Below are 14,110 nucleotides of genomic sequence, written 5' to 3'. Positions count from 1 at the left end.
AACCCCCTCGTCTCTGGAATCAGCCTAGTGAATCGTCTCTGTACCCCCTCCAAAGCCAGTATATCCTTCCTTAAGTAAGGTGACCAAAACTGCACGCAGTACTCCAGGTGCGGCCTTACCAATACCCTATACAGTTGCAGCAGGACCGCCCTGCTTTTGCACTCCATCCCTCTCGCAATGAAGGCCAACATTCCATTCGCCTTCCTGATTACCTGCTGCACCTGCAAACTAACTTTTTGGGATTCATGCACAAGGAGCCCCAGGTCCCTCTGCACCTCAGCATGTTGTAATATCTCCCCATTCAAATAATATTCCCTTTTATTGTTTTTTTTCCCAAGGTGGATGGCAGACCAATTGAACAAGTACTTTGGTTCGGTATTCACTAAGGAGGACACAAACAACCTTCCGGATATAAAAGGGGTCAGAGGGTCTAGTAAGGAGGAGGAACTGAGGGAAATCTTTATTAGTCGGGAAATTGTGTTGGGGAAATTGATGGGATTGAAGGCCGATAAATCCCCAGGGCCTGATGGACTGCATCCCAGAGTACTTAAGGAGGTGGCCTTGGAAATAGCGGATGCATTGACAGTCATTTTCCAACATTCCATTGACTCTGGATCAGTTCCTATCGAGTGGAGGGTAGCCAATGTAACCCCACTTTTTAAAAAAAGAGGGAGAGAGAAAACAGGGAATTAGCCTGACCTCAGTAGTGGGTAAAATGATGGAATCAATTATTAAGGATGTCATAGCAGCGCATTTGGAAAGAGGTGACATGATAGGTCCAAGTCAGCATGGATTTGTGAAAGGGAAATCATGCTTGACAAACCTTCTGGAATTTTTTGAGGATGTTTCCAGTAAAGTGGACAAGGGAGAACCAGTTGATGTGGTATATTTGGAATTTCAGAAGGCTTTCGACAAGGTCCCACACAAGAGATTAATGTGCAAAGTTAAAGCACATGGGATTGGGGGTAGTGTACTGACATGGATTGAGAACTGGTTGTCAGACAGGAAGCAAAGAGTAGGAGTAAATGGGTACTTTTCAGAATGGCAGGCAGTGACTAGTGGGGTACCGCAAGGTTCTGTGCTGGGGCCCCAGCTGTTTACATTGTACATTAATGATTTAGACAAGGGGATTAAATGTAGTATCTACAAATTTGCGGATGACACTAAGTTGGGTGGCAGTGTGAGCTGCGAGGAGGATGCTATGAGGCTGCAGAGTGACTTGGATAGGTTAGGTGAGTGGGCAAATGCATGGCAGATGAAGTATAATGTGGATAAATGTGAGGTTATCCACTTTGGTGGTAAAAACAGAGAGACAGACTATTATCTGAATGGTGACAGATTAGGAAAAGGGGAGGTGCAACGAGACCTGGGTGTCATGGTACATCAGTCATTGAAGGTTGGCATGCAGGTACAGCAGGCGGTTAAGAAAGCAAATGGCATGTTGGCCTTCATAGCGAGGGGATTTGAGTACAGGGGCAGGCAGGTGTTGCTACAGTTGTATAGGGCCTTGGTGAGGCCACACCTGGAGTATTGTGTACAGTTTTGGTCTCCTAACTTGAGGAAGGACATTCTTGCTATTGAGGGAGTGCAGCGAAGATTCACCAGACTGATTCCCGGGATGGTGGGACTGACCTATCAAGAAAGACTGGATCAACTGGGCTTGTATTCACTGGAGTTCAGAAGAATGAGAGGGGACCTCATAAAAACATTTACAATTCTGACGGGTTTCGACAGGTTAGATGCAGGAAGAATGTTCCCAATGTTGGGGAAGCCCAGAACCAGGGGTCACAGTCTAAGGATAAGGGGTAAGCCATTTAGGACCGAGATGAGGAGAAATTTCTTCACCCAGAGAGTGGTGAACCTGTGGAATTCTCTACCACAGAAAGTAGTTGAGGCCAATTCACTAAATATATTCAAAAGGGAGTTTGATGAAGTCCTTACTACTAGGGGGATCAAGGGGTATGGCGAGAAAGCAGGAAGGGGGTACTGAAGTTGCATGTTCAGCCATGAACTCATTGAATGGTGGTGCAGGCTAGAAGGGCTGAATGGCCTACTCCTGCACCTATTTTCTATGTTTCTATGTTTCTATTCCATCTGCCAAACCTTAGCCCATTCGCTTAACCTATCCAAATCTCTTTGCAGCCTCTCTGTGTGCTCTACACAACCCGCTTTCCCACTAATCTTAGTGTCATCTGCAAATTTTGTTACACTACACTCTGTCCCCTCTTCCAGGTCATCTATGTATATTGTAAATAGTTGTGGTCCCAGCACCGATCCCTGTGGCACACAACTAACCACCAATTTCCAACCCGAAAAGGACCCATTTATCCCGACTCTCTGCTTTCTGTTCGCCAGCCAATTCTCTATCCATGCTAATACATTTCCTCTGACTCCGCGTACCTCTATCTTCTGCAGTAACCTTTTGTGTGGCACCTTATCGAATGCCTTTTGGAAATCTAAATACACCACATCCATCGGTACACCTCTATCCACCATGCTCGTTATATCCTCAAAGAATTCCAGTAAATTAGTTAAACATGATTTCCCCTTCATGAATCCATGCTGCGTCTGCTTGATTGCACTATTCCTATCTAGATGTCCCGCTATTTCTTCCTTAATGATAGCTTCAAGCATTTTCCCCACTACAGATGTTAAACTAGCCGGCCTATAGTTACCTGCCTTTTGTCTGCCCCCTTTTTTAAACAGAGGCGTTACATTAGCTGCTTTCCAATCCGCTGGTACCTCCCCAGAGTCCAGAGAATTTTGGTAGATTATAACGAATGCATCTGCTATAACTTCCACCATCTCTTTTAATACCCTGGGATGCATTTCATCAGGACCAGGGGAATTGTCTACCTTGAGTACCATTAGCCTGTCCAGCACTACCCCGCTAGTGATAGTGATTGTCTCAAGGTCCTCCCTTCCCACATTCCTGTGACCAGCAATTTTTGGCATGGTTTTTGTGTCTTCCACTGTGAAGACCGAAGCAAAATAATTGTTTAAGGTCTCAGCCATTTCCACATTTCCCATTATTAAATCCCCCTTCTCATCTTCTAAGGGACCAACATTTACTTTAGTCACTCTTTTCCGTTTTATATATCTGTAAAAGCTTTTACTATCTGTTTTTATGTTTTGCACAAGTTTACCTTCATAACCTATCTTTCCTTTCTTTATTGATTTTTTACTCATTCTTTGCTGTTGTTTAAAATTTTCCCAATCCTCTAGTTTCTCACTAACCTTGGCCACCTTATACGCATTGGTCTTTGATTTGATACTCTCCTTTATTTCCTTGGTTATCCACGGCTGGTTATCCCTTCTCTTACCGCCCTTCTTTTTCACAGGAATATATTTTTGTTGCGCACTATGAAAGTGCTCCTTAAAAGTCCTCCACTGTTCCTCAATTGTGCCACCGTTTAGTCTGTGTTTCCAGTCTTCTTTAGCCAACTCTCCCCTCATCCCACTGTAGTCCCCTTTGTTTAAGCATAGTACGCTCGTTTCTGACACAACTTCCTCACCCTCAATCTGTATTACAAATTCAACCATACTGTGATCACTCATTCCGAGAGGATCTTTTACTCGGAGATCATTTATTTTTTCTGTCTCATTACACAGGACCAGATCTAAGATAGCTTGCTCCCTTGTAGGTTCTTTTACATACTGTTCTAAGAAACAATCCAGTATGCATTCTATGAATTCTACCTCCAGGCTACCCCGTGCGATTTGAGTTGACCAATCGATATGTAGGTTAAAATCCCCCATGACTACTGCCGTTCCTTTTTCACATGCCTCCATTATTCCCTTGATTATTGCCCGCCCCACCGTGAAGTTATTATTTGGGGGCCTATAAACTACGCCCACCAGTAACTTTTTCCCCTTACTATCTCTAATCTCCACCCACAATGATTCAACATTTTGTTCATTAAAGCCAATATCATCTCTCACAACTGCCCTGATATCATCCTTTATTAACAGAGCTACCCCACCTCCTTTCCCTTCTTGTCTATCTTTCCGAATCGTCAGATACCCCTATATGTTTAATTCCCAGTCTTGGCCACCCTGCAACCATGTTTCTGTAATGACCACCAAATCATACCCATTTATAATGATTTGTGCCATCAACTCATTTACTTTATTTCGAATGCTGCGTGCATTTAGGTAGAGTGTTTTAATCCTAGTTTTTAAACCATGATTTTTAGTTTTGACCCCTCCTGCATCCCCTTTATATTCAGTGGCCCTTTTTGTTTTTTGCCTTGCGTTTCTCTGCCCTCCACTTTTACTCATCTCCTTTCTTTCTTTTGCTTTTGTCTCCTTTTTGTTTCCCTCTGTCTCCCTGCATTGGTTCCCATCACCGGGCCATATTAGTTTAACTCCTCCCCAACAGCACTAGCAAACACTGCCCTGATTGCTTCGTTCAAAGGTTGGGATCTGCCTCCAGGCATCTTACACAGGATTGCATGACTACAGTCCAAGTAGCCATCCCAGCGGCAACATGCAACATCTGCAATGGAGGAGAAATGGGCTGGACGTCTGGAACGATCGCTCCCTCAAAAAAAGAGGTCTGCGGTTAACTCCAAGGGCCCCGGGCCTCTGATGTATAATACCGGCAGGCAAAGGATGCTAATCGGGTGCCCGATCCAAATCACCAATCAGTACCTTCCCAAAATAGGCAGGCTCAGGCGTGGTGCATGCTCCACCCGGTTTCTCCCAAATTTGAATTGGGGTCCTAAAACAGGTGTTAGAAATTAAAGGGGAGGGCTGCTGCATGTTCTGCAGTCCGTTTGGCAGCCGCCACTGGGCCACCAGGGACGCCCTCGACCGGGTCAACAATGCGGCACCCATAATAAAAAAATAAGCCGGCCCACAGCACAAACGGCCTCCCCTTTAAGGGGTGCCCTGGTGGCGGATGTCCGCCAGCTTCGCGACACAAGAAGTTGGCAGTAACATCAGCTGGCGCCATCCATGGGGCAATTCCCCCGTGGGGCGCAAAGCGGTCAGCGCGGGATGGTGAGGGGGCAGCACGCATAGACATCATTGGCGTGCATGCGTCAGCCCGGGGCGCAAAAACTACCGGCACAACGCCCCCCCAAACCTCTGGGGCAATTTCCCCGGAGGCACTTTTGACCCCTTCCCCCGGGCGATAACCTCATTGCACCCCATTAGCGCCCCCCAGAGGCGCAAATGAGGCTATAAATAGGGCAATTTCGCTCCCCTTAATGCCTATCTTCGATGGGTGTCCAAACATTGCGAGGTTACTGGTTGCTAATTTGGCAGTCGGTGCACATTTGGGGTGGCATTGGGTGCGAGAGATTGTGCCTAGAAATTTACCCCCCATGTAAATTTTTTACCAAAAATAAAGGAATTAATTTGTCCCCCAATGTGTATTAATATAATTAATTAGTTAATCTCCAGGGGCACTTCACATGGGGAATCAAGACAATGTGTATTCTTCAAGTGAAGCAGGATTAGCCGGTGGGGGTAATTGGACCAAGGCATGCAGACATAATTAATTAATGAAATGTATGGCAATTTGGAAAGCAGAGTTAGGGTTGATCGGAAGATCGAATATTCTCTTCAGGACAGTCATGTCGTTGGGAAATGCCATTTTCAAGCACTATGGCGCCACCACTGGAAGAATAGTGTTATTACAGTGTGCTAGGTTTATAAAGGCAGTTACAATTATAAATGTGAACATAGAAATTTATAAAAGGTGCACGTATGACTTTCAATTTAATTTTAATCTCCTTCTGTCTATATATCTATGTATGGGTGTTGGAAGCTTCTTCCATCGCCTGCCCAATTTGCTGGGCAATTTAATGAGATTTGCAAAACATTTTGCTCTGTGTTCAAAGTTAATGAGCAATTCTTCAATAAAACATATCGCCAAATGTGCGTGTCTCTGGAGAGGAGCTTGAACCCATAACCTTCCGACTCAGAGGCGTGAGGCACTGAGCCAAGGCTGACACATGAGGATACACAGAGCATCTACCACAAGAGAAGAACAACTGAGTACCTTTTAAACCTGGTTCAACAGCAACATTGGTGAAGGTGTCAGGCCAGATTACATTGAGAAGAAATGGGAAGGGGGAATTGGAAGGTAACATTGCTTAAAATAAAATTGACATGCACTTGAACTTTCTCCTCCCTCCTGCCCATTTTGTGTCTCACTCCTCCCCATGTGTCTCTGAAATGGCCTCGCAATGTCAAAAGTTCCATTCTCCAACCCCTCTTCATGTTTCCAAGACTCCTGCTCATCCACTTCCATCTCCCTTTTCCTTTTCCAAATCTCTGAGTTCTTGCTCCTGCTGAGTCTCTAAGACATGGAGATCAACACCAATGTGCATTTATACTGCACCTTCAACACAGAAAAACTTCCCAAGGTTCTTCATAGAAGCATAAAGAGAACAACGCCAAGCCAACGAAGCAGAGATGAGGAGGCATGACCTAAAGCTTGGCCAAAGAGGTGGTGTTTCAGGGTCATCTTAAAGGAGTCGAGGTGGAGGAGTTTAGAGAGAATTTCAAAAATAGAATCGAGGTGGCTGAAGGCACAGTTGTCTCTGGTGGAGGAAAGAGAGAGGGGGATACAAAAGAGGGTGGAGTCAGAGGCATGGTGAGCTCATCAAGGTGTTGTAGAGGGGGTTTCAAAGATAAGGAGGGATTTAAATCATAAGCATTTTAAATTGAGACACTGGGGCTCAAGGAGCCAATGTAGGTCAGTGAGGATAGGGGTGATTGGTGAGTATGATGGTGTGGGGTAAGACAGCAAAGTTTTAGATGAACTGTTGAAGTTCGTAGAGGGAGGAGAATGGGTGGCCAGCCAGGAGAGCACTGGAGTAATTGAGTCTGGAGGTGACAAAGGAATAAATGAAGGTCTCAGTAACATCAATTCACTAAATATATTCAATTCACTAAATATATTCAAAAAGGAGTTAGATGAAGTCCTTACTACTAGGGGGATCAAGGGGTATGGCGAGAAAGCAGGAATTGGGTACTGAAGTTGCATGTTCAGCCATGAACTCATTGAATGGTGGTGCAGACTGGAAGGGCCGAATGGCCTACTCCTGCACCTATTTTCTATGTTTCTATGTTTCTATGGGGGTTAAGGTAGGGACAGAGGTGCACAATATTACAAAGATGGAAATAGGTAGTCTTTAAAATGGAAAGGAAATCAGATTCAAAAATTAGCTCAGAGTCAAACAGGATTTGAACAGTCTGGTTCAGCCTGAGACAGTGGCCAAGGAGAGGGATGGAGTCAGTGGCCAGGATGTGGAGTTTGTGGCAGGGGTCAAAGTTGCTGGCTTTGGCTTTCCCAATTTAAACTGGAGGAAATTATGACTTATCCAAGACTGGATGTCAAGACAAGCAGCACAGAGGCAGTGGAGTAATGGAGCTGGGCGTCATTGGGATACACGTGAAAGTTGACCCCAAGAAGTTGGATTTTTAAAAATTATATTCATTCCTGGGACGTGGTCATCACTGGCAAGGCCAGCATTTATTGCCCATCCCTAATTGCTCTGAGAAGATGGTGGTGGTGAGCCACCTCGTTGATCCACAGCAGTCTTTGTGGTGAAGGTACACCCACAGTGCTGTCAGGGAGGGAGTTCCAAGATTTTGACCCAGCGACGATGAAGGAATGCCGATATATTTCCAAGTCAGGATGGTGTGTGACTTGGACAGCAACTTGGAGGTGGTGGTGCTCCCATGCGCCTGCTGCCCTTGTCCTTCTATGTGGTAGAGGTCGCGGGTTTGGTGGGTGCTGCCGAAGAAGCCTTGGTGAGTTGCTGCAGTGCATCTTGTAAATGGCACACACTGTAGCCACAGTACGTCGGTGATGGAGGGAGTGAATGTTTAAGGTGGTGGATGGGGTGCAAATTAAATGGGCTGCTTTGTCCTGGATGTTGTTGAGCTTCTTGAGTGTTGTTGGAGCTGCACTCATCCAGGTAAGTGGAGAGTATTCCATCACATTTCTGACATGTGCATTGTCGATGGTGGAAAGGCTTTGGGGAGTCAGGACGTGAGACACTCGCCGCAGAATACCCAACCTCTGACCTGCTCTTGTTGCCACAGTGTTTATGTGGCTAGTCCAGTTAAGTTTCTGGTCAATGGTGATTCCCAGGATGTTGATAATGTGGGATTCAGCGATGATAATGCCATTGAATGTCAAGGGGCGGTGATTAGACACTGGCTTGTTGGAGATAGTCATTGCCTGGCACTTGTGTGGTGCGAATGTTATTTGCCACTTATCAGCCGAAGCCTGAATGTCATCCAGATCTTGCTGCACGAGGGCATGGACTGCTCCATTAACTGAGAAGTTGCGAATGGCACTGAACACTGTGCAGTCATCAGCGAACATTCCCACTTCTGACCTTATGATGAGGGAAGGTAATTGATGAAGCAGCTGAAGATGGTTGGGCCTAGGACACTGCCCTGAGGAACTCCTACAGTGATGTCCTGGGGCTGTGATGATTGACCTACAACCACCACAACCATCTTCCTTCGTGCTAGGTATGACTCCAGCAAGTGGAGAGTTTTCCCCCTGATTCCCATTGACTGCAGTTTTACAAGGGCTCCTTGGTGCCACACTCAGTCAAATGCTGCCTTGATGTCAAGGGCAGTCACTCTCACCTCACCTCTGGAATTCAGCTCTTTTGTCAAAGTTTGGACCAAGGCTGTAATGAGGTCTGGGGCCAAGTGGTTCTGGCGGATCCCAAACTGGGCGTCCGCCAAGAACTGTATGCATATGCAGAAGAGGAGGGGTCAAGATCATTTTATTATAAGTATAACAGTTAACATCTGAATTTCTCTTGGATTTTAGCCCCTCCCTTAAAAGGGAGCTCCTTCTTCCACTTACAATGGCACAACTGACATTTTCAGAATGCCCAGGATAAATAAACGTAAGCGTGGACACCATCATGTGATCCAGTAGATTGAAGTGTTAGCGTGTTGGGATACTTCTGCACTAATTCCATTAATAACAGAAATAACAAGTTGGAATAAATTGTACACATTTGTTAAATATAAATTGTATATATTGGCCTACTTATTTAATATAAATGATATACATGGCCTATTAAATATAAAAGGACGAATCTTTTAGAATTGGGTTATAAATGTCATTTCTAACTTATTTCTGGGAGGCATTTTGGTAACACTTAGAATACTTATTACGAAGCGGAGCCATGAGGCACCCAGTTCTACACATCATGCTTCCAATCAGCAGACATATATATAGCATTAGAATTTTCTGATGTTTGTAACAGAATGCATTTTTCCATATATTAGGTAACAGAAAGCACATTTGTGAACCACAGTATGCAGAGAAAATTCATTAGTCAGTAGGTTAAATTATATGTGTTTTTCCTGAGAGCAAAATTAACAGCAAGATTTATAATTATAAAGCCTTCCTGGAGAAACACTGCCTAAGTCCTTCTTGACATATTACAGCATTAAGAAACTTATGGTAAATAATGTTTGTACAAATAGCTAATGACATTCAGTGGCAGGCCAGTTTTAGTTTTACTGCGTTTCTGATTAATTTACCGAGAACACATCAGCTTTATTACATACCCATGGGAGTCCCAACTCCATAAGCTTTGGAATCTATGAGGCCTCCGATCTGTGTCAAGTTGCAGTTTCTCTGTGTGACAAACTCGATGGTTGTTGACTCCATTAGCAAGGCATAATCTGTGGTTAAGACACGCTGGATTCCTTCGTCATTATTTTTGACAAGCGCTGTCTGTTGTCTGCTGCTCATGAAGGCCCACATCTTCTCGTATGTTGATATTTTGGATTTCTGCAATGAAGCATAAGAGATGCGCATGAAGGAAAAAAAACACAGTTGAATCAGATTTTCTGAACGAAAAATAAAACCTGCTGTAGTGGTCCAGGGAAATAAACGTAACGAAAGACACAAGCAACAATCCTTTCAAATTCCCTTCTTTTATGTTTGTAGCAAGTACAGCTGATGACTGTTAAAAAACCTGAAAGGGATGATCAGGTTAACATGAGCACAAAAACAATCACAACTTCTTCATAAAATGTTCTTTTTCTACTGCTGGCAGCAATTTTCATGGTTCATGGATCACAAATGGAAAACCAAAGGAATGGAATTCAAACCACAAGTGGAGTTACGCACTGGAAAGGATATGGAAATTCAACGATGAGCTTGGGAAATGTTCCCCAACAGCTTCTTTCAAACTTTTCACCTCAGCAACACGCTACACAGAGGAGTGGAGCATTTTAACACCAAATACACATGACTGAATGCCATTCAATTTGATACCATACTTCCTAGTTTTCATTCAGAAACATATAGATAAATTAATCCTGGGATTGGTCGGCTCCATCTAGATAGAGTATCTCGGCAAAGAATGACTTTTAATTTAGAGCTTAATATAGATTTTATTTATTTAGCATAATGTATTCATTAAAATAGATTTAATATGAAAAACATCACCCATCTTGTCTTTTTTAAATTTCTATTCGCTACTTAGTTCAACTTCACTGATTCACAATTCTGTAGTTTAAATATGCTAATTTAAATAGACTTAAATGTAATGGTGTCAGCCTTGGCTCAGTAATAGCATTCTCACCTCTCTGTCAGAAGTCTGCAAATTCAAGCGCCACTCAGGAGGCTGGCATAGATAATCCAGGCTAACACTCCAGTGCAGTACTGAGGGAGTGCTGCACTGCTGAGGTGCTGCTTTTTGCATGAGGCGTTAAACCAAGATCCCAATTGCCCTCAGGTGAGCTTGAAATATCCAATGGCATGTTTCAAAGAAGCGTAGGGGAGTTCTCCTAGCATTCCAGTTTGCATTTATCCCTCAACCAACATCACCAAAACAAAACATCACCGGAAACAATTTGTTGGACCATGCTGTGTGTAAACTGACGACTGCCTTTCCCTAGATGAGAAAAGTGACTACATTTCAAAAGTACAGGTACTTCATTGGCTGTGGGACATCCTGAAGTCAGAATAAATTTATTTCTGTATATTATATGAATATTAATTAACAGCAGCATTATTTATAAGTGAAGGAAAGAACTGGCATTCGTATAGCACATTACATTTTCCAAAGCACTTTGCAACTAATTAATTATTAATGGAGTGTAGTCACTGTTGTTATGCAAACAAATGCAGCAACCAATATGCACACAGCAAAGACCCACAAACAACAATAAGAGAAATGAGCAGTTAATTAATCTGCTTTTTTGGTAGTGGATTGAGCGAGAAATGTTGGGCAGGAGGGAGCAGGAGAACTGTCCTGCCCGTCTTCAAAAACAAGTTACAATCGGAATTGTGAGGTAAATTTTTACCTTTGTCATGCTGGTAGTAACCTGGCAGAGTGGATCACCTGCACCCATCTGATTTTTATTCCATCAAATTCAATGGAAGTGAAAATTGGACTTGTTCCATCTTGAGCAGGCAATTTGCTCCAACAGATTACCGCGCGAGATACCCCATCCACGTGAGATATGTACTACTTACTTGTTTTATCCTCAAAGTCAATATGGAGCAATCGCTATCGCTCCCTCCCCGCATCACTGTAAACAATTTAATGACACAGCATTCCAAGTGATTGAATGCTTCAAATTCAAACCTGATTGAAAAGAATCTAGCCCAATTGCAGATCTACCCCCAGGTCACTTACTAATAGATTGTAGGCACCAGCTAGGCCACCAACTCGATCACCGCACCACAAATATCATATGGGATCCTGGGCTTTATAAATAGAGGCATGGGGGGCTAAATTCGATAGCCCCCAAAAATGGGCACGGGTATTGCTATGCACGATTAACCCACGCTCGTTGAATCCGATGCAGGCAGCACACAAACTTTGTACTGCCTGCTAATTTAAATGATTTCAGCTTGCATGCCAGTACTAAGTTTGTGATGGGCTAGCCCAGGCTGCCTGCAATTTCTGCAGTCTGGAAGAGTCCGTGTTCCATGTTTTTATTGAATGCGCGAGGTTGCAGCCCCTGTTCCGTTATTTAAAGGGGCTGCTCCTCAATTTCTAGCTGTTCTTCAGTCCCACACTCCTGATCATTGGGCACCCTGTATGGAGGGGAGCGGGTAGGTCCGAGGGCCTCCTCGTAGGACTGCTCCTGGGCACGGCCAAGGGTGCCATCAGCCGGTCCAGGCTGCGGGGCGGTCGAGGGTGTCGTTCAGCCTAACTGCCTGCCTCTCTTCCGTGCTTACATCCGGGCCAGGGTGTCCCTAGAGATGGAGCACGCGGTGTCCACCGGTACGCTTGCGGCCTTCCGCGAGGGGTGGGCGCCGGAGGGACTGGAGTGCATTATCACCCCAGTTTAATTTGTTTTATTTGCCGAGTTTTTAGTCCCCCTCCCCTTTTATAGGAGGCACTTGCAAATTATGGTTTTAATGCCCAAAAAACCCCCCACAAAAAACTACAAAAATACAAAAAAAAGGGCCCTGGAAAATGTTTGGAGTGGCCCCCAGATTGGGGGGCACTTGATTTAAATGTTTTATTTTGTCTCCTCCAAAAGAGTTGTGACAGGCTAGCGTGAGTTAAAGCTAGCCTGCACTACCTAAAGCTAGCCTGCCCCTCTTAAAGGTGAGGTGCATTCTGGCTGGGACAGGTACTGGAAATGGCTGGGGAAGAGAATCTGACCTGCAAGAATAGTGACTAATGGGACAACAGTGGAGAAAGCGTGCTCCAAGGTTCTCAGATGCTGCACTGGAGGCCTTGGTGAAAGAGGTGGCCAGGAGGAGAGAGGTCAACTATCCACAGGGGACCAGGAAACCCTCCAGACAAATACTGCAAAGGCAATGGGAGCAGGTGACCTTGGCGATCAATGCCAGAAGTAAAGCCCCATGGACCTGGATGTAGTGCTGCAAAAAGTTCAATGACCTCACACGAGTGATCAAGGTCAATGAATTCACCTTCAAATGCTATATCTCACCAACTACACCAGTCGCCTCACACACTGTTCAATGCACCACACCCCCATCACACACCTACCAACAATCTCTACCCATCAGGATTAATACCTAACATTCATAGCTTCACCTCACCCTCACACACTGAGCAGTGCTGCAAGCCTCACACCCATGTTTCACAGCTTTTACACGCTGCCAACTATTCAACCATGACAGGCACATCACCCAAACACATTGCACCGCAGTCACTGACACACATTCCTTCTCACAGGACAAGGAGGCACATAACCGTAGGCAGCAGGGGTTACCCAGAGAGGTACAGGCGCGCCTGCATAACCTAACCCCCATGGAGGAGATGGTGATAGACATAATTTGAGTGGTCATCACTGAGCTCATGCCCAGTGACAGGCCTAAAACAATTGAAGATGATGATCTCCTGATACCTAATCCTCCTTCTTACATCCACTACTCCCTCATCCCACAATCTCTTCTGATTTATAAGCTGCAGGTTGTGTAAGCATGCAACTCTTGCTTTCCCCCATCCCCTCACCACACCTACCCTTGTGCCTTTCTCCTTTCAGATGCCCAAGAACTGCAACCTGGCCAGGCAGTAGTGCAGGAGCAAGAACTGGAAGAGGAAGAAGACAGTGATGCTGAAGATACAGCAGCGTCACTCAATTTTACACTCACAGCAACAGCTCAGAGACTGACCCTCCACATACTTTAGAGCCTGGTGTCGATGTGGTATCTGTATGTGGTGAGACATTGGGCACAAGTGGGCTGCAGTCAGGGCAGGGAGCAAGGGTAGCGCAGGTGCCAGCACATGCGTTCTGCTGCAGAGGATTCAGATGAGCACTTCGATGGAGCAGGCTACAGAAGAAGACTGATGGGTATGCACAATGAAATACTTCAAGCATTGGCAGGCCTGCCAGTAAGCCTGCATGCAATGTCAAGGAGCGTGGAGTCTGGCCTCAACCTTACACAGGGCTTTGTGCAGAGCTTGAAGCCCATGCTTTCCAGCATGGTAGTGATGGCCAACTCCATTAGCGCACTTGCAGACCCAACCAGGATGCAACGTCGATGTTTGAGCTTCCATTGCAGCACAAGCAGCACCCACCCACTATCTGGGTGCTTAAGTGGAAGCTCAGCTTTCCGTCACGCAAGCTCATACTGCTGCTATCGTGGCTGCGCTTACCAGTATTCAAAGGGGCT

General features: G+C 45.1%; 1 protein-coding gene across 3 annotated transcripts in view; it reads right to left on the bottom strand.

Moving 5' to 3' along the window:
- LOC139267373 (glutamate receptor ionotropic, kainate 2) overlaps window positions 1-14,110 on the bottom strand; it is a 319,999-nt gene that overhangs the window by 22,482 nt on the left and 283,407 nt on the right. For all 3 annotated transcript variants that reach the window (XM_070885607.1, XM_070885604.1, XM_070885603.1), the window contains exon 14: window positions 9,565-9,790. In XM_070885607.1, coding sequence (XP_070741708.1) covers window positions 9,565-9,790 — 226 coding nt within the window. The remainder of the gene's footprint in view (window positions 1-9,564; window positions 9,791-14,110) is intronic.

Source organism: Pristiophorus japonicus, chromosome 7, assembly GCF_044704955.1.
Source record: "Pristiophorus japonicus isolate sPriJap1 chromosome 7, sPriJap1.hap1, whole genome shotgun sequence".
In the NCBI taxonomy this organism is placed as follows: domain Eukaryota; kingdom Metazoa; phylum Chordata; class Chondrichthyes; family Pristiophoridae; genus Pristiophorus; species Pristiophorus japonicus.
This window is presented reverse-complemented; position numbering and strand designations above follow the sequence as displayed.